At 46.7% G+C, this 19,295-nt stretch overlaps 1 protein-coding gene across 1 annotated transcript in view; it reads right to left on the bottom strand.

The window, feature by feature from the left end:
* Positions 1-353: 353 nt before the first annotated feature.
* The window catches only part of LOC143989427 (uncharacterized), a 30,366-nt gene continuing 11,424 nt past the window's right edge, over positions 354-19,295 (bottom strand). Inside the window, exons 2-7 of the mRNA XM_077489552.1 lie at positions 11,707-11,821; positions 11,443-11,577; positions 11,233-11,356; positions 11,019-11,116; positions 10,740-10,875; positions 354-2,239 (exon numbers count right to left, since the gene is read on the bottom strand). Of these exons, the coding sequence (XP_077345678.1) occupies positions 687-2,239; positions 10,740-10,875; positions 11,019-11,116; positions 11,233-11,356; positions 11,443-11,577; positions 11,707-11,802 (2,142 nt within the window). The 5' untranslated portion in view covers positions 11,803-11,821 and the 3' untranslated portion in view covers positions 354-686. The remainder of the gene's footprint in view (positions 2,240-10,739; positions 10,876-11,018; positions 11,117-11,232; positions 11,357-11,442; positions 11,578-11,706; positions 11,822-19,295) is intronic.

Raw genomic sequence — 19,295 nt, 5'->3', positions numbered from 1 at the left:
TAAAAAAAAAAAAAAAAATTGGCATTGATCGATGTCCCCTGGGGCAGGAGCTGGGTCCCCAAACCCTTTTTAGTACAATATCTTGCATATTAGCCATTAAAATGAGCACTTTTGATTTCGAAAATTTGAGTCCCATTGACTTTAATGGGGTTCTAAAGTTCGTACGAATTTACGGCCCGTTCGAAAGTTCTTGTGCGAACCGAACCGGAGGGTGTTCGGCTCGTCCCTAGTGGTTAATTATTTTTTGTGGAGTCCTGCTTATAATCCATTATCAGACCCTCACCTTAGGATAAGTTTGGTATGGATGAAGGGAATACCCTTTGTTTACAAACAAAGTGAAGCTGACCAGGAAATTTCATTTAGCAGCCAGCAATTTAAATATTTTTATTTTCTATGAAAATGTCACTTTTCTTGTTTACATCATACACGTGCCTCTTCACAGGCAGATTTAAGGCACCTCCCAAGCTAATGATTTAAGGAATTATGCATTTTTAATATTTCACTTTAAGTATTATTACAAGAACTGGGCTCAGATCAACATTCCGAGCTTATGAGCAAGTATAGTGAACCTCCCGTGAATAGTAAAATATTTCCCTCTTGTTTCTACCCTATGAAAGCTCTCTGATGTCTAACAAAGTATGATTTCTGTAAAAAATAAAACATTTCCCACACTCAGAACAGAAAAATTACTTCTTTCCTCTGTGAGATCTGCGATACTGAAGCAGGCTTTTCTTCAATGTAAAACCTTTTCCACATTCAGTGCGGGAATGTGACATCTCCCCTGTGTGCAATATCTCATGTGAAACAAGGTTTGTTTTCTGCGAAAAAGATTTCCCACACTCAGGACAGGAGAATGGCTTTTCCCCAGTGTGAACCCTCAGATGTCTAGCAAGGTCTGTTTTCTGCACAAAACATTCCCCACATTCAGGACAGAGATATAGCATCTCTCTTTTGTGAGATCTCCGATGTTTACGCAGGAGTGATTTGTCCGAAAAACATTTCCCACACACAGGGCAAAAATAGGTCTTCTTCCCAGTGTGAGATCTCTGATGTTTATGAAGACTTGATTTCCATGTAAAACATTTCCCACATTCAGAACATGAATATGGCTTCTCCCCTGTGTGAGATCTCTGATGTATAACAAGCAGTGAGTTTGATGTAAAACATTTCCCACATTCAGTGCAAGAATGTGGCTTCTTGGCTGTGTGAGACCTGCAATGTATGACAAGTTCTGATTTATGAAGAAAACTTTTCCCGCACTCAGGGCAGGAATTTGGCTTCTCCCTAGTGTGCAATCGCTGATGTCTACAAGGGTATGATTTCTGTGAGGAACATTTTCTGCACTCAGGACAGGAATATGGCTTCACGCCAGTGTGAGATTTCTGATGTTGAACTAAGTTTGATATATCTGAAAAACATTTCCCACACTCAGGGCAAAAATACGCCTTTTCGCCTGTGTGCAATCTCTGATGTGAAACAAGGGCTGATTTATGTGAAAAACATTTCCCGCACTCAGGGCAGGAATACGGCTTCTCCCCCGTGTGAAATTTTTGATGTCTAACAAGTTTTGATTTTGTTGTAAAACATTTCCCACATTCAGGGCAGGAATACGGCTTCTCCCCAGTGTGAAATCTTTGATGTTTAATAAGTTTTGATTTTGTTGTAAAACATTTCCCACATTCAGGGCAGGAATACGGCTTCTCCCCTGTGTGAAATCTTTGATGTCTAACAAGTTTTGATTTTGTTGTAAAACATTTCCCACACTCAGGGCAGGAATACGGCTTTGCCCCTGTGTGAAATCTTTGATGTCTAACAAGTTTTGATTGTGTTGTAAAACATTTCCCACATTCAGGGCAGGAATATGGCTTCTCCCCCGTGTGAGATCTGCAAGGTGTGGAAAGATCCGATTTATGAATAACGCATTTCTCGCATTTAGAACAGGAATGTGGCATCTCACCCGTGTGAGATCTCTGATGTACTGAAAGATTTAATTCAGAGCTAAAACTTTCCCCACATTCAGGACAGGAAAGGGTCTCCTTCCCCTGAATTCCAGGAACATCACTACGAGGCTGCTCAGAGTCAGAGGGATTTGATGGCCTATCCACACTGTGAAGTTCACCATCCATAGCTGAGCTCATTGTAATTTCTCCTGCACCATCTCTTGTAATGTCCTCATCTTCCATTTCGCAAACTGGAGATAAAGTGAGACGATCCTTTGAGGGTTTCTTGATGGCGTCTCCTGGAAAAATATAAATAGGTACAAGAAGGTTAGCTCTTTAGGTCAAGAATCCATCTGGATCGGGTAAGTGTGAGTGAGCAGATTTTCTCTGTAGATGTCCTAAGCAGTTGCAGCTTCCCCTCTTCAGTTCTTTGGTCCTCCTAGATAAGTTCTAAATTGGGAAAGCCTTGTTGGAAGAGAAGGAACCAATGAGTACTGGGAGGTACACGCTCTTCACACAACCACAAGCCTAGGCACTGGGTCATGTGATCTCTGATAAACAAGAGGTTCAAAATTCAGAGTTGCAGAAAATAAGTGACAATATGACAGAAAAAAAGGGAAGGGGTTGACACACCTAAGTATAATATTAAAACATGGTATTTAATTCATAATATTAAGAACAGTTACAGGATGTAAGGTAACTCCTGCTTGTAAAAGAATGTCATCATCCTTTGGGGCTGCCGCTGTCCTGGAGGTACATTAGAAGGTCTGGATGGCTGCTGGAGGAAGAGCTGGGATGCCTAGAACATCTAGGAAGTCTATGCAAACCATCGTGGACCGCATGGGAAGAAATGACATCACAGGAAGAGGCGGAGACCCGATCATGAGAAGGATGTGATGACTGTGCAGGCTACGCGCTCAGAGCACACAGCTCCTTCTACTGGCCTGCTGTACTGAGGAGGTTACCAGCTTAAATGCACATACTGTATGCGGCCGTGGAACTACAATGGACATCATTTAAACATATTAAAAACAATACATATCACATGGAATGGTAAAATATACATCAGTAGACAGCCAAATTTTCATATTGAACAGCAATATAGAACCAGGATGAAAAGGTGGGGGAGAGGTGAAGGGAAATGAGGGAAATCGTGCATAATTATCATAACCAGCCTAGCGGGCAATCCGGCTGGGAGAGAAAACATGATTGAAATTGGTGAAAGTAACTTGTAAACAACAATTGAAAAATGAAGAGTTGTGGAAATAAAGTAAATACATGACATTCGGTCTTAAGACAACAATTACTAACTATCCGTAAACCACTAAGACAAGGATATAGGACATGCGACATCCGGAGTAGTGTAAGACCATAAGGGTCTGCTGTAAAAAAATAGTATATGGGTATATATTAAGAAGAATATATGGTGTAAAACAACTGGATATTACAATAAGGTATGGACCTCAATTTCCTCATTTAAGGAAGAGGAGCAAGAGTATTTAACCACTTACCGACCTGCTCACGCACATATACTGTGGCAGGTCAGCTCTCCTGTGCGAACAGACGTACCTGTATGTCAGTCTGTACAAGGATAGCGGCGCATGAGCGATGTCCGCCCGCAGCCTGCGATTGCGGGGAGGAGAGGCAGAATGAGGAACTGCCTATGTAAACAAGGTACTTCCCTGTTCTGACTAGTGACATGACAGATCTACTATTCCCAGTGATCGGGAGTAGTGATCTCTGTCATGGCTCAGGCAGCCCACCCCCCCCCCCCCCCACAGTTAGAACATGCCGAAGGAACACACTTAACACCTTGATCGCCCCCTAGTGTTAACCCCTTCCCTGCGAGTGTCATTTTTACATTGATCAGTGCTATAAAAATGCACTGATGAATGTAATGTCACTGGTCCCCAAAATGTGTAATTTGGGGTCAGATTTGTCCGCTGCAATGTCACAGTCCCACTAAAAAAACACAGATCGCCGCCATTACTAGTAAAAACAATAAAAGTCCCTAAATCTATCCCATAGCTTGCAGAAGCGATAACATTTGCGCAAACCAATCAATATATGCCTATTGAGTTTTTTTTTTAAATAAATAAAAATATGTAGAACAATATATATTGGCCTAAACTGATGAATATATATATATATATATATATATACACACACACATACATATATATACACACACACACACACACACACACACACACACACATATACACACACATACACACTTTTTTGTTTGGATATGTATTATAGTAAAGAAAAAAAAAGAAAAAAAAAAATCTGGTTTTTTTTTGGTTGCACTTTTTTGTTCATAGCGCAAAAAATAAAAACTGCAAAGGTGATCAAATACCACCAAAAGAAAGCTCCATTTGTGGGGGAAAAAAAAAAGAAAAAAAAAAATGGACTTCAATTTTGTTTGGGTACAGCGTCGCACGACAATTGTCAGTTAAAGCGACACAGTGCCGTATCGCAAAAAATGACCTGGTCATTAAGGGGGCAAATATATCCAGAAAGTATCCTGACGGCATAAATGTTTGAAACGGTCTGCTGCGGGCCCTATATAAAAACAATTTACCAGGTTGTGTACTCTGACCTCATCAAAATGTGTAAATCTAATCCCAAAAGAACAACTAATCTTACCCCATTTTTCTTGTTGCAATTTTTTTGGGATGTGATAAACCAGCCTTGACTCACCACCATCCTGCACACACTTTTTTCTTTGAATCTTACCCCATTAGAGCAGAAGGCACTAGATGACTTAGCCAATAACCAAAATATTGTCATCAAATTTGCAGACTGGGGGGCGGGTAGTGTTATATAGGACAAGTTTACACCAAGAAGCTAACAGACTATTATCTGACCATAATACCTATACAAGACTTGCACACGACACATTACCCACATTCTCTGGCCTCTCTAATAAGTGCGGCTTTTTCAGAGGGCGTTATTTCCAAAGCTGAACTATCCTTCAAGAGAGGTTTTTATAGTACGCCATAATTTACCATCTGCCCAAAGTCCACAAGGACCATCACAACTCACCAGGCTGACCTATAGTGGCCTCAATGGAGAGCGTCACTAGGGGTTTTTCCATGTATGTTGACAAGTTCCTCCAACCTCTAGCCCAGAACTTACCATCATATATCAGAGATGGTACACATCTTCTAGAGATTCTCAAAACTTATGTTTGCAAGCCCACATACAAGTCAGGTCCCTCTACACCTCTATACCCCATGAGGTAGGTCTCAGGCCCGTGGAACACTTTTTAGCTGAGGACCCCCTGGTCAACCCAAGACAGGCCCACTTCATTTTAGAAGCCACACAGTTTTGCTTCAAGTACAACTACTTTGAGATTGACGGTGAATACTATCTACAGTCCAACGGCACAGCTATGGGGGCAAATTTTTCCCCTAGCTATGCCAATTTAACCATGGGTTTTGGGGAATTGCAGTACATCACCTGCAACACTCCCATTATATTTATTATGGCTGCTATATTGCTGATGTTCCAGTCCCCACCTCTTCCTGTGATGTCATTTCTTTGGTCCACAACGGTTTGCATAGACTTCCCGGACGTTCCAGGTGTCCCAGCTCTTCCACCAGCAGCCACCCAGACCCTCTAATGGACCTCCAGGATGGCAGCAGCCCCCCAAAGATGATGATGACATTCTTTTACAAGTAGAACGGCCCCCAAGAAAGTATTGATCTGATGGTACAACACTGCATTAATAACTCTTTAGGGCTATCTTTTACCTATGTTACTGATCCAGATCAACTAGCTTTCTTTCTATGTCATGAGGGCCCCACGATATATGCCAAAAACTTTATAAAACCAACTACTGTCAACTCCTTCCTCCAGTACCGCAGTTGCCACCATCCAAAATGGATTAATAATATTCCAAAAAGCCAATTACACAGAATCCATAACAGTTGTACAAGGGATGTCAATTTACAAATACAGAGTGAGTTACCGAGTCAAAAATGTCTTGATAAAGGGTACCCCTCTTCTCTGGTGTCAACACTACGCAAAAAACAAAAAAAACAAAAAACCCTCTCAAAATATCAGCTGGGATTAGTGAAACCCAGCCCACGTGATTCACTACCCAATTTCACGACCAATACAAAAGAATGGGGAGTATTATGTCTAAGCATTGGTCCATATTACTCGAGAACCCCTTCCTGAAGACATCCCTTACAGAGAAACCCAAAGTGTTGTACCATAGAGCCAAAAACATCAAAGGGAAAAAAAAAATAATTAAAAAAAAAGAAAATTGCACCTTCTAAGAAAAAAAAAAAAAGGCCACCGACCCGACAGCATTTACAACCCTTTAATTCCTCTATAGGGTATGTTTCAATGCCGTAAAAAACGATGTCTGACTTGTCAATTTGTACAGCACAGCCAAAAGAGATTTACAATCAAAGGCAAAACCTATGCGATTAAAGAGTTCCACAATTGTTCCAGTGAATATGTGGTTTACGGTCTGACTTGTCCACGTGGCCAATTCTATGTTGGCAGAACCATCCGTACCTTTCGCGAACGATTCAGCGAGCACAGATGCTTCATATGTGATAAAGATACCATTCCCAGACATTTTCTGGAGAAGTATCAGCAATCTACAGTTGGCCTCAAGGTATGGGTGATCGAGGCAAGCTTGCCCGCAGCAGAACGTTTCAAACGTTTATGCCAGCAGGAGACTTTCTGCATATATCCTTTCTCCTGGAGGGGTAAATGAGGAAATTGAGGGCCATACCTTATTGCAATACCCAGTTGTTTTACACCACATATTTGTAATATCTTGCATTACTCCGGATGTCGCATGTCCTATATCCTTGTCTTGGGGGTGGTGGTTTACGGATAGTTAGTAATTATAGTCTTAAGACTGAATGTGATGTATTTACTTTATTTCTACAATTCTTAATTTTTCAATTGTTGTTTACAAGTTACTTTCACTAATTTCAATCATGTTTTCACTTCCAGGATTGCCCTGTAGGTTGGTTATGATAATTATGCATTACCCCCCCCCCCCCCCCCCCCCCATTTTCTCCTTCCCACCCCCTTCATCCTGGGTCTATATTATACCTCCCAACATATATAAGACACTGTGATTACAACATATAATAAACTTTATACTAAATCAATGTATCTTTAGATGTAGGTAATATCCTGAAGAAGCTGTGAAGCTAAACTAGTCGAGAATTACCTCACCCTTTTCTACGAATCTGTGACTCTTATTTGAAGATAATATACTTCTGTATTTTGAATAAATAGTTTTTATATTAATTAACGTTTTTGTCTTAACCATTTTTTAACACTATTTGTGCCCCGTGATAGTCCCCTTGCTCACATTTTCCCTGTTGACATCTCTGATAGGAGACCAGATATGTCAGCACCTTTTTTCTAGATTACCTGATTGGGATGAGGGTGCACACCATTAAGTTATGGTCTATTACGCTTTGAAGCCATTCATTATCCCAACATTTTGAAATAGGAATGAGGGACACCTACTAATAAACGTATGTAGGCATAGGACACACCCCCTGGCCACACCTCCTTAAAGGAGAACTAACCCAGAAAAAAAAGGTTAAAGCCACAAGTGCTTTTTTTTTTTTTAACTTTATATCGGCTTTTAACGTGTACAAATGCAGCAATTTAGAAATTAGATGAAAGATTTAGCACTGGGAAACACTTTTTGAAGGATAAAAAGTGCATTTTATATACAACTTTATAGATCAGACCAAAATGAGGGACGAATGAGGGACATTGCTCCAAATCAGGGATAGTTGGGAGCTATGCTACATTACTGTGATGATTTGCCTGTCTACTTATGTATATTTTACCATTCGTTGTGATAGGTATTGTTTCTAATGCATTTAAACAATGTCCAATGTCTGCTAGCCATTGTAGCCACAGACAGACAGACAATCACGCCTATGTGTATTTAAGCTGGTAACCTCTATGGTACAGCAGGCCAGTAGAAGGAGCTGTGTGCTCCGATCGCGTAGCCTGCACATTTACCACATCCTGTTATTTTGAGGGGACAGCAAATGTACACTGTTATACAAGCTGTACACTCACTACTTTACATTGTAGCAAAGTGTAATTTCTTCAGTGTTGTCACATGAAAAGATAGCATAAAATAGTTACAAAAATGTGAGGGGTGTACTCACTTTTGTTAGATACTGTATATATTGCTCACATATAGTCTTCAGTTTCGGTTTTGAGCTTGAAACTGGGTTTTATTTGGTTTATAATTAACTAGTAGCTTCACTATTGTTTGGAGCCACAGCTGAATAAATAATTTGGGTCTTTTGCCCCGTACACAGGATCGGAAATTCCGCCAGCAAAAGTCCGATGTGAGCTTTTGGTCTGAAATTCCAATTGTGTGTATGCTCCATCGGACTTTTGCTGGCGGAATTCCCACCAGCAAAAGATTGAGAGCAGGTTCTCAATTTTTAGGTCGGAAAAAGTTCCGATCGGAAATTCCGATTGTCTGTTCCAATTCTGATGTGCAAAATTCCTACGCATGCTCGGAAACAATTCAACGCATGCTCGTAAGCATTGAACTTAATTTTCTCGGCTTGTCGTAGTGTTGTACGTCACTGCGTTCTTGACGGTCGAAAGTTCAGAGAATTCTTGTGTGACCATGTGTATGCAAGCCAAGCTTGAGCGGAATTCCATCAGAAAAACCATCCAAGATTTTTCCGACGGAAATACCGCTCGTGTGTACGGGGCATAAGGGACAGGTAACTTCTTCAGCCTTGAAACGATGAGGGTAGTAGACATGTACGGTTCGTTTCATATTATTAATCAGACACATTTTTCATTATTCAGATAAGTCCGTATACCCAAATTAGAATATAAACAAATTTTACCGAATCCTCCAACTAAAGCAAAATTAGTCTGAATTTCGGGCTGAAATTCAAATAAAATTTTACATCAAACGCCAGTCGAATTCTGATGCCCTGTACACATGATAGGATTTTCCAACAACAAAATCCATGTTTTTTTTCCCAACGGATGTTGGCTCAAACTTGTCTTGCATACACACCGTCACACAAATCTTGTCGGAAATTGCGAACGTCAAGAACGCGGTGAGGTACAACATGTACGACGAGCCGAGAAAAATTAAGTTCAATAGCCAGGGCGGCTCTCCTGCTTGATTCCGAGCATGTATGGAACTTTGTGCGTAGGAATTGTGTACATACGATCGGAATTTTCAACAACAGATTTTGTTGTCGAAAAATTTGAAAACCAGCTCTCAAATTTTGTGTGATGGAAATTCCAATGGAAAATGTCCGATGGAGCCTACACACGGTCGGAATTACAGACAACAAGCTCCCATTGAACATTTTCCATCGGAAAATCCAACCGTGTGTACGCAGAATTACTGTACACATATTACTGAAATCAAAGACTGCGTGTGTTATTAGAGTACCATTTTGAAATAATGCTGGTTTAGTTAAGCCAAAAGGTGATTTAAACAGTCATTGCAATCATTTGATGAAGATTTTTTTGTTTGTTTACTTTGCCCCATTTGAATCGGGAAAAAAAAAATCAAAAAATATCAAATCTAAACTTTTTGATTTGCCCGATTCAAAATATATCAATTTTAACGATTCCAATTTTTTTTAAAAATCAGTAAATTCCAAATACGAATTGAACAAATCAACCAAATTTCATGACAATAACTAGATTAACAAAACAAAACTCAATTTTTCCATCATGCACATGCCTAGAAGGGCGGTCTATTGTCTTGTTATTTTTAAACCTGAAGTATCATCTTTTCCTCAATCTTAAATCCGTTTATTTATGGACCTTGAAGGGCACTTGTACACTTTCCTGCCCAGACCAATTTTCAGCTTTCAGCGCTCTCATATTTTGAATGACAATTGCTCGGTCACGCGACGCCGTACCCAAATTTAATTTTTATCATTTTGTTCTCACAAATAGAGCTTTTATTTTGGTGGTATTTGATCACCACTGAGGTTTTTATTTTTTTGTGCTAAAAATAGAAAAAGACCAAAAATTTAGAAAAAATAAAAAAATAAAAGTTTCTTTGTTTCTGTTACAAAGCTTTGTACATAAGAAAGTTTTCTCCTTCACTGATGGACACTGATGAGGTGCCACTTATATGTAGCACTGATAGACTGCACTGATAAGCAGGACTCATCAGAAGGCACTGGCAGGCATCACTGATGGGCATTGATTGGCATCACTGTTAGGGTCTAGTGGGCTTACCTGGTGGTCATGGGTGGGCATCCTCAAGGGGGGGGCTGCACTATAATCAATCAGTGCAGACCCCCCCTGTCAGGAGAGCAGCTGATCGGCTCTCCTCTATTCGCACCTGTCAGTGCAAGTTGAGGAAAAGCAGACACACAGCTTTTCCTGTTTACACCATGATCAGGTTTGATTGGGCACACCTGATCACACGGTAAAGAGCCTATGTCATAGGCTCTTTATCTCGATCAGAGATGCAGTGTGTCAGACTGATACACCACCGATCGCCATGCTGTGCCACCCCCCCACGATCGCGGCTTATCCTGCTGGACATTATATGACATCCATTCAGGATAACAGAACCACTTTCCGGTCGTCATTTTGCTATATGGCGGATGGGAAGTGGTTAAAAGATCCAATTAGAGTATCTTGGTTGATGTAGCTATTGTCAAAGACTCTTCCTGTATCTTGAAAGCATGAGACGTTTTGTAAAATGTTCCGTGGGTCGTGTATTTCTATACGATTTATAATTTTTTTTATGTCGCAATGCCATGACAAGAATATATTATGGCTCACCTGGGCTGATCTCTGTAGGAGTGTCCTCCTCTTCAAATGACCTCGTAATTCCAGCCTCCTCCATATATTGCTGACCATCACTCATATACGTCTCTTCTACTTCACCCTCAACTTTTATGTCCATCGGATCTTCACCCTAAACCAACAGAATGGCAGAAAACAACATCTGTAACATAGAAGTATTTATGATGTGAGATCACACAGAAAAGATCTTGTAGAGTCCACACATCGTCTCCACATGTCAATCATTTTATGTTCCAGACAGTCAACTCCACCTACCGGATGATGGTGATGGATGGTGTGACCTTCCTGTGTGGAATCCCGGGGATACAGAGGAAGGGGGCCTCTCTCTGGTGGGCTCCCATTACTGGATCCATCTGTAGGAAACACACACACTGACTGAATACATTGTTTCTATGTGTTTATCAGATGATGGGGGATCTAGGTGGAGCCTCCGTACTGCTCTCTCCTTTACAATAAAGTCTCCTCTTACCCGGTGATGTGAGGGGCGGCTGATTGTCCATCATGACGTCCTTGTAGAGATCCTTGTGTCCTTCTAAATACTCCCACTCCTCCATGGAGAAATAGACAGTGACATCCTGACACCTTATAGGAACCTGACACACACAATGATACAGTCACCATCCAGACACATCCATTGTCTGTTACTGGATAATGTCCCAGAATTCCCAGCACCACTCACCTCTCCTGTCAGCAGCTCCATTATCTTCTTGGTGATGTCTAGAATCTTCTGCATGTTGTGTCTCTTAGGTTTTAGGGAGTCACATGGAGGCACTGTGATGGTCATATGATCACCTGACTTCACAAGAGGAGATCTCTATATTGGAAAATCAATAGGAATATCATGTTAGTATCCCAGAATCCTCCTCACCTCTACAGTCAGGTGTGTGTGTATTATTAATAAAGATTAGAGTGATGTCGTATGACCTCCCAGAATCCTCCTCACCTCTCCAGTCAGCAGGTAGATGATCTGCAGGGTGAGGTTTAGTACCCTTTCAGTCATGTGACTCCAGTCCTCCTCCATCTTCATTGATGTGGTCATGTGATCTGTGCAGTTTTCTCTGTAGACAGATAGTTGAGAATTTTAGAATGGTGATAAGGTGTCATATGGAGGCCCCAAGATGACCAGCTTACTGTAAAATGAATAGTCTTTATTGGTATTTCATAACAGAAACACAAATAGCTTTCTTTAGCAAAAGTAAAGCAACCCCGAACAAAAACTATACAACATGGCTCACCGCCAGTCTGTTAGTCCCACACTGGGGTTCAGGGTTCCCACTTATTTCAGGTACAAGACAAGCTGCAGGATTTCAGCAAAACCAGGGTCTCAGTCTCCAAAGAGGTAACTCCCTCACAGCTGTGAACCCCTCCACACTACCCCACAGATGTCTGCTCCTTCCTGCCTGCTGCTTTTCAAGACTTCTCTTGCATGTGGCTTAAAGTGGTTCTAAAGGCTCAGTGTTTTTTACCTTAATGCATACTATTCTATTCTGTTTGCAGCAGTCCTTCCAGGCCCCCCCCCCTCCAATACTTACCTAAGCCGCATTGCGATCCAGCAATGTGCACAACAGCTGTATCCTCATAGGGGGAAGCCAAGATCTGGCCCCCCCTGTTAAAGGGGACTTCCAGATTCCGATATGACCCCCGCCTGCAGACCCCAAAAACCACAGCCCAGGGTTGTGGGGAAAAGGCCCTTGTCCCCATCAACATGGGGACAAGGTACTTGAGGGGGGGGGGGGGGGGGGTGGGGGGAGTCCTCCTGCCCTAAATCCCCCGACAATGTTGAGAGCATGTGGCCTGGTATGGTTCAGGTGGGGGGGTGCTAGCTCCCTTCCCCATTTCCTGGCTTGATGAGCTGCATGCTTTCAATAAGGGTTTTGTATGGATTGGGGGGGGGGGGGGGGGGCTCCACACCATTTTTTTCTGAATTTTTATTTGCCGGCTATTCCGTGATTTACACCGGACTCTGCACCACAAAGTCAGTTCTCTTGTATATATCCCATAACCACAGGAAGTGACACACATGCAGGGGAAACATGTCACACAGTAAAATAGCCCCCTACATGCATCAGTCCAATAGGCCTTAGGTTCATTGGAGGAGAGGCAAGACATCCGAGGTCTTGTATCCCCCTGGTATCTCATTAAAGAGAACCTGTCACAAAAAAAAAAAAAAAAAAAAATCACGTCGTCTAGCCCCCCCCACATTTAAAAAGGAGAACAGATCACATGAGTGGATTATGTATACTGTATATTTATTTAATTGCACTGGGACATTATTTTTTAGCCACTACAAGCACTTGTCTATATTGGTGCACTTGAGATTTATGCAATATTGATTTACTTTATGTTTGATTTGTATATTGATTTGTAATGCACTTGTCAGATATATTTATATGCACAGCACCATCTACATTTGAATTATTGTGTTACCAGTATCTGTATGCTCGGTCTTCCTACAGAGATTGTATCATTGTGTTACCAGCATCTGTATAATCGGTGCACGCTCGTTGGCAATCAGTGAAGCCCGGAGCGTAGGACACGCAGGGGAACGTAGAGCAGGGCTGGGCATGACGAGGTGCCCAGTCACGCCCAGAGGGAGGAGTTTTCGGGTGGGGGAGCGGCCATACTTAAAAGGGGCGGAGCTGGGGGAAAGCCAGTCGGAGGCCAACGTGCGAGGAGGCGGTTTTTTACATGCCGCTCCTCGTTGCATCTATCAGCATGGCGGACGTCGCGGGACTGTTAGAACAATTGCGGGCGGCGGCGGAGACGAAGGGGCCGGCTTGGCTCCAGGCCCAGGTCGCGGCGGTGCTGGCTGGGGGCGGCGAGGTCGGGCATGGCCAGCGGGAGGCCGCGCGCGGCCGGGTGTCTCGGCCGCCGCTCCGTTATTCCCCGGGGGGGCGGGGGGCCCGCGAGGCTGGCGGGGAGCCCGGGTAGCGATGTGTCGGCCCCGCCGGCGAAGAGGGGCTTCTATTTGCCCACCGGTGGACTGAGAAGGCCTGCTCGCCGGCCTGCAAGTTCGGGAGGCGGGGCCACGGGCCAAGATGACGCCGATTCCCCACCGCATGGCGGTCGGCCTGGACGGGATGATCCCCCAGCAGCTCTGCACGGGCTGAGGGGGCGGATTGGGGGGAAGCACACAGTGAAGAGCACCGGAGGTGGGAAGGCTGGGGGGGGGGGCGGTGGACGGCGGTGGCCAGCATGGGGGGGTTGTGGCCGGGGGTTCAGCTCTGACGGGGGGGGTGCGAGCCTGGGTCGGCGGAGGGCACGTGGGGGATGCGGGGGGGAGCTTTGGGGGGGACCACCGCTGGTTTCGGGCTCCCCCGCAGCCCTGCACGGGCGGGGGGGAGCGGATAGAAGGTCGGCGCCTCCGGCCGCAGCTGGTTCTGCGGGCTGGATCTCGGGATTCGCGGCAGGGAGGCGGACGCCTCCGGGCAGTAGCCGACGGGGATCCCGGATTCAGAGCGGTGCCATGGACGGCCCTTCTGTGCAGCAGCCCAGGAGCGAAGGGACCCCTGCAAGGAGCGGTGCGTTGTCGGTGTGCCGTGGAACCGAGGGTGGCCGCACGGCGTCCAGGTCTCCATCGCCTGGGGGGCTGCAGTCGGCAAGCGGTCAGGAGGAAGATGGACGTTCCGAGGGAGAGCTGTCGGAGGACGGTGAGGTGGCCGGATGGTCGGTTCCTGCGCAGGCGGTCGGCGCAACGGCTGTGGGGACGGCTCCCAGTCAGCCCGGTAAGTCGTGTGACAACTCCGTTTTTACTAATGCATTGCAATGTTTGTTGGGGGTGGTTTCGGGGGGTGGGGGCCCAGCGGTCCCCCCGGCTGCGCGGGTGGCCGCAACGTGCCAACCGCGGGTTGGGACTGGAACGGGGGCCCCGGGATTTGGGGGTCAGTTGCAGGAGCTGCTGGAGGGTTTGAGGGCGTTGGTGGGTCGCTTTGATGGGGGTACGGGGCAGTCCGTGGGGGAGGCTCCTGGGGGTGGGCCGGTTCTGGGTGTGGGGGTGACTCCCTCGCGGGGGGCGGAGGTTTCGTCCCACCTGGGTGTGGCGGCTGCTTCCCCGGGGGCGCCGGCGGTGGCGGACACAGGGGTTGGTTCCAAGGGGTCCGCGGAGCCGTCCGTTAGGTCGGACATTGTGCGGATAGCGGACGCGGCTAAATGTGAGATGTACGTGTGCTTCGAGGGGCCCTTGGGCACACATTTGAAGCAGGAGGTCAGGGATAAAATTGTTAAGGGGGAATACGTGGAGATATTTTCGCTATTGCCCCTTGAGAAGTTTAACTTGGATCGGGTGAAGCCGGACGATTCCAAGAAGGAAGATGAGGAGAAGAGGCGTTATAGATTGATTCCGCGAACGTTTGCCAACTGGTTGCAAGCGTTCGCGATCATGGCCAGCGTCATAGGACAAAAGAACCCCGAGCATTGCTCGGCGTTGTTTTGTTATATGGACGCTATCGGGGAGGCTTACAGGGTCTATGGGGGTACTGCTTGGTTGAGGTACGACGAGCAGTTCCGCCAGCGTCGGGCGGTCTGGCCCACGCTGCGTTGGGACCATAAGGACATTAGCCTCTAGATGAGGCTCATGGCTGCTGCACGGACGCCTTCGCAGTTATTTCCAGGGGGGGCCGGGGGTAGCCACTCCTCGGGATCGCCGGCCGGAAAAAAGTGGGGAGTGTGCTGGCAATTTAACGAAGGCACGTGCAAATTCGGGGGAACATGCAAGTTTAAGCATGAATGCTCTGGGTGTGGGGGAGCCCACACTTTCGCTCGGTGTTTTAAGAAGGGGAGACGTCCCGGAGAGCCTGCTCACAAGAGGGACGACTCCGGTGATGTGGGAAAGGATGCAGCCTTTCCTAAATAGGTACCCGGACCGGGCTGTGGCGGGTTGCTGGGGGCGGGCTTCCGCCACGGTTTTAGGATTCCTTGTGGGTTGTCGGTGGTCCCTTTGCAGGCTGGGAACTTGCGGTCGGCGTTGCAACATCCTGGGGTGGTGTCGGAAAAATTGGCGAAGGAGGTGGCGTTGGGGCGTGTAGCGGGGCCGTTCACGAGTAAGCCCCTTGGGGATTTGGTGGTGTCACCATTGGGGGTGGTCCCCAAAAAGGAACCCAACAAGTTTCGGTTGATCCACCATCTGTCCTTTCCGAAGGGGGGGGGGGGGGTCGGTGAATGATTTCATCGACCCGGAAGCGTGCGCGGTGTCTTACACGTAGTTTGATGCTGCGGTGCGTTGGGTACGGCGTTACGGGAAGGGGGCGTTGATGGCAAAGTCGGATGTGGAGGCGGCTTTTCGGTTGCTGCCTGTGCACCCCGAGAGTTTTCGATTGTTGGGATGTTGCTGGCAGGACCGGTTTTATGTAGACAAGTGCCTGCCCATGGGTTGCTCCATTTCTTGCACGATGTTTGAGGCGTTTAGTTCGTTCTTGGAGTGGGTGGTTCGGGACATGTCGGGTGTAGAGTCGCTCATCCATTACTTGGATGATTTCTTGTGTGTGGGCCCTCCCTCTTCGAATGTGTGTGCGATTTTGCTTTCTACGTTGCAGCACATGGCGGAGAGGTTCGGCGTGCCATTGGCGGCCGATAAGACGGAGGGTCCTAGGACTGAACTGAGCTTCCTTGGCATCGTGATCGATTCCATGGCTATGGAATACCGGTTGCCTGAGGATAAGTTGGTGGACTTGCGCAGGGTCATCAGGGAAATGCAAGGTCTGTGGAAGGTTCGCTTACGCTCGTTGCAATCGCTGCTGGGCAAGCTTAATTTTGCTTGCCGGATTATTCCCATGGGGAGGGTTTTCTGTAGACGGATGTCTGCGGCGACGGCGGGGGTCGCTTCCCCAACTCACTTCATTCGCCTCACCAAGGAACACAGGGAAGATCTGAAGGTGTGGTATCTGTTCTTGGCTGAGTACAATGGCAGGGCAATGTGGATGTCGGGCCCGGTGAGCAATTTCGATGTGGAATTGGTTACCGATGCGGCGGGGTCCACGGGGTACGGGGCCTTTTTCCAGGGACGATGGAGTGCGGCACCCTGGCCGCGCTCCTGGGTCACAGCGGGCCTTGTGCGGAATCTGGTACTGCTGGAACTGTTTCCGGTGGTGCTGGCTTTGGAATTGTGGGGGGAGTCGTGTTGGAACCTTAAGCTTAGGCTGAACTGCGACAATATGGGGGTGGTGCAGGTCATCAATAGTATGTCGGCGTCTTCACAACCTGTCGTTCGGCTGATGCGACAGTTGGTGTTGCGTTGCATGCTATTGAACGTGTTTCTTTACGCTGTGCACATCCCGGGGGTGGAGAACATGCTGGCTGACGCTTTGTCTCGCTTTCAGTGGGACAAGTTCAGGGCCTTGGCTCCGGAGGCGGACGAAGAAGGCTGGGATTGCCCGGGCTGGATGTGGGAGCTGGTGTTGGAACCGCCGCAGGTTGAATCCGGAGGTCGGTGAGTGGCGTGACGTGGGGGGCCTATACGAGAGTGTGGCAGGAATGGTCGGCACTGGTGCAGGAGGCGGGAGTGGAGCAGGATGGGCCGGCCGTGCAGCTTTTGGTCTTGTATTTTGTGTCCAGAAATATGGAAGAAGGGCGCTCGGTGTCGTCTATCGAGAAGAAGCTGGCGGGTTTGGCGTTTTGGTTCAAATTGGGCGGACAGGCTGATTGGACGAAGGGTTTTTGGGTGTGGCAGGCACTCAGGGGTTACCGGAAGGCTCACCGGTGACCGGATACGCGTCGGCCTATTACTTTTGCTAATTTGCTGGCCCTGTTACAACAGTTGGGTTTGGTGTGTTCATCCTCGTATGAGGTGTCGCTGTTTTCGGCGGCCTTTTCGTTAGCATTTTTCGGGGCGTTTCGAGTAGGGGAACTGGTTAGCCCGTCTAGGGCTGTGGCGGGGGGGTGTTGGTGGAAGATGTGTTCCTCGGGGTGGATAGGTTGTCGGTGGTGCTGCGGAAGTCGAAAACTGATCAACGGGGAAAGGGGGTTCGGGTGTGTTTGTTTGCGTTGCCTGGGTGTGCAGCGTGCCCGGTGGAGGTGGTGGGGTGTTTTCTCCGTAGGAGAGTGGTTGGAGGTGGGCCGTTGCTGGTGCACGAAGATGGGTCTTGTTTGTCTAGATTTCAATTCGTGGCGGTCTTGAGAAAATGTCTTGGCAACTTGGGGATGGACGGTTCGGCATACGCCTCGCACTCCTTCCGGATCGGGGCCGCCACGGAGGCGGCCAGGTGCGGGTTGGGGAGATGGGAATCGAGGCGATTCCGCAGTTACGTTAGGCCAGGTTTGGTTTGGGAATGAATTTTCTGTGAAAAAAAACTTACAATATGTGTAAAAAAAAAGAAAAAAAAAAAAGAAAGGGGTGTTGTGATGGGGGTGGGGGGTGTTTGCTGTGTTCCTCTGGGGTTGTCCATTATTTTGTTTGGTCTTTTCGTTTCAGATGGAGGTTACCCACGCCTTGTCTGGATCGTGGGACATTCTTATGTTTCCTGGGGAGCCAGGAGAGGGGACGCCAAACCTGAGGGGAGGCAGTTGGGGATATCTCGGATGGAGGCTCAGATCAGGTGGCTGGGTAGGCCGGGGATGATGTGGGGGGGGGTTGTCCCGGAGGTTAAAAAAATATGTGCGGTTCAGCGGGCCGCCAGATGTGTTGGTGATACACGCGGGGGGGGAATGATTTGGTGGTGCGGACGGTCAGGGACCTGATCGCGGACGTAAAGTCGGATCTGGGGTACCTGCGTTCGGCATTTCCGAACACGTTGTTGGTGTGGTCTGATATGGTGGCTAGGACCGTGTGGCGCATGGCTAGGTCCGTAGACAGGCTCAATAAGGCCAGGATTCGGGTTAACAAGGTGGTTGGGAGGTTTTTGGTCCGGGAGGGGGGGTTTGGTGGTACGTCACAGGGAGCTGGAGCAGAATGTCGGCCTTTACCTACGGAGGGACGGAGTGCACCTTACCGATGTGGGACTTGATCTATGGTCCCTGGGATTGCAGGGGGGGATACAGCAGGCCCTGCGGGTGTGGAGGGGCCCTCTAGGTTGAGGTGTCATCCTATCGGGCTGTGGCGGTGTTTTGTTTGTTGGTCAGTGACGGGAGCGGTAACGGAGGTGACAAAATGGGGGTGGGGGGCTCATCGGTAGTATGGCCCCTCCGGTGTATTCATCAAATGGTTGGTGAATACCAGTGGTTGCACTGCGGGAAAAGGGGGTGTCTCCGAGCGGCACAGCTGGAGGCCTATGATGGTTGATAAAGGTCCCGCAGTGTACTGGTGTGGTTTAGAGGGAGATTTTATATATATATATATATATATATATATATATATATATATATATATATATATATATATATATATATATATATATATTCGGTGAAAGAGGAGATAGCTACGTCACTGACCAATAAACGTGGGTTGAAACATGTTGTTTCTCATGGTTGTTATTACTTTGTTTTATAAAGTTATTTTGGAGTTTTATTTTATCTGGTTAATAAAAGGCTGTTATGGCCATTTATACTCCATAAGAACGGTGTGGTCTCTTATTTAAAGAAGGTAAACGGTATGATGGATCC

Source organism: Lithobates pipiens, unplaced genomic scaffold (genome assembly GCF_037356315.1).
Source record: "Lithobates pipiens isolate NorthernLeopardFrog02 unplaced genomic scaffold, aLitPip1_a1.2 Scaffold_18, whole genome shotgun sequence".
In the NCBI taxonomy this organism is placed as follows: Eukaryota; Metazoa; Chordata; class Amphibia; order Anura; family Ranidae; genus Lithobates; species Lithobates pipiens.
The sequence above is the reverse complement of the archived record's forward strand: the minus strand, read 5'-3'. Positions and strand labels throughout refer to the sequence as shown.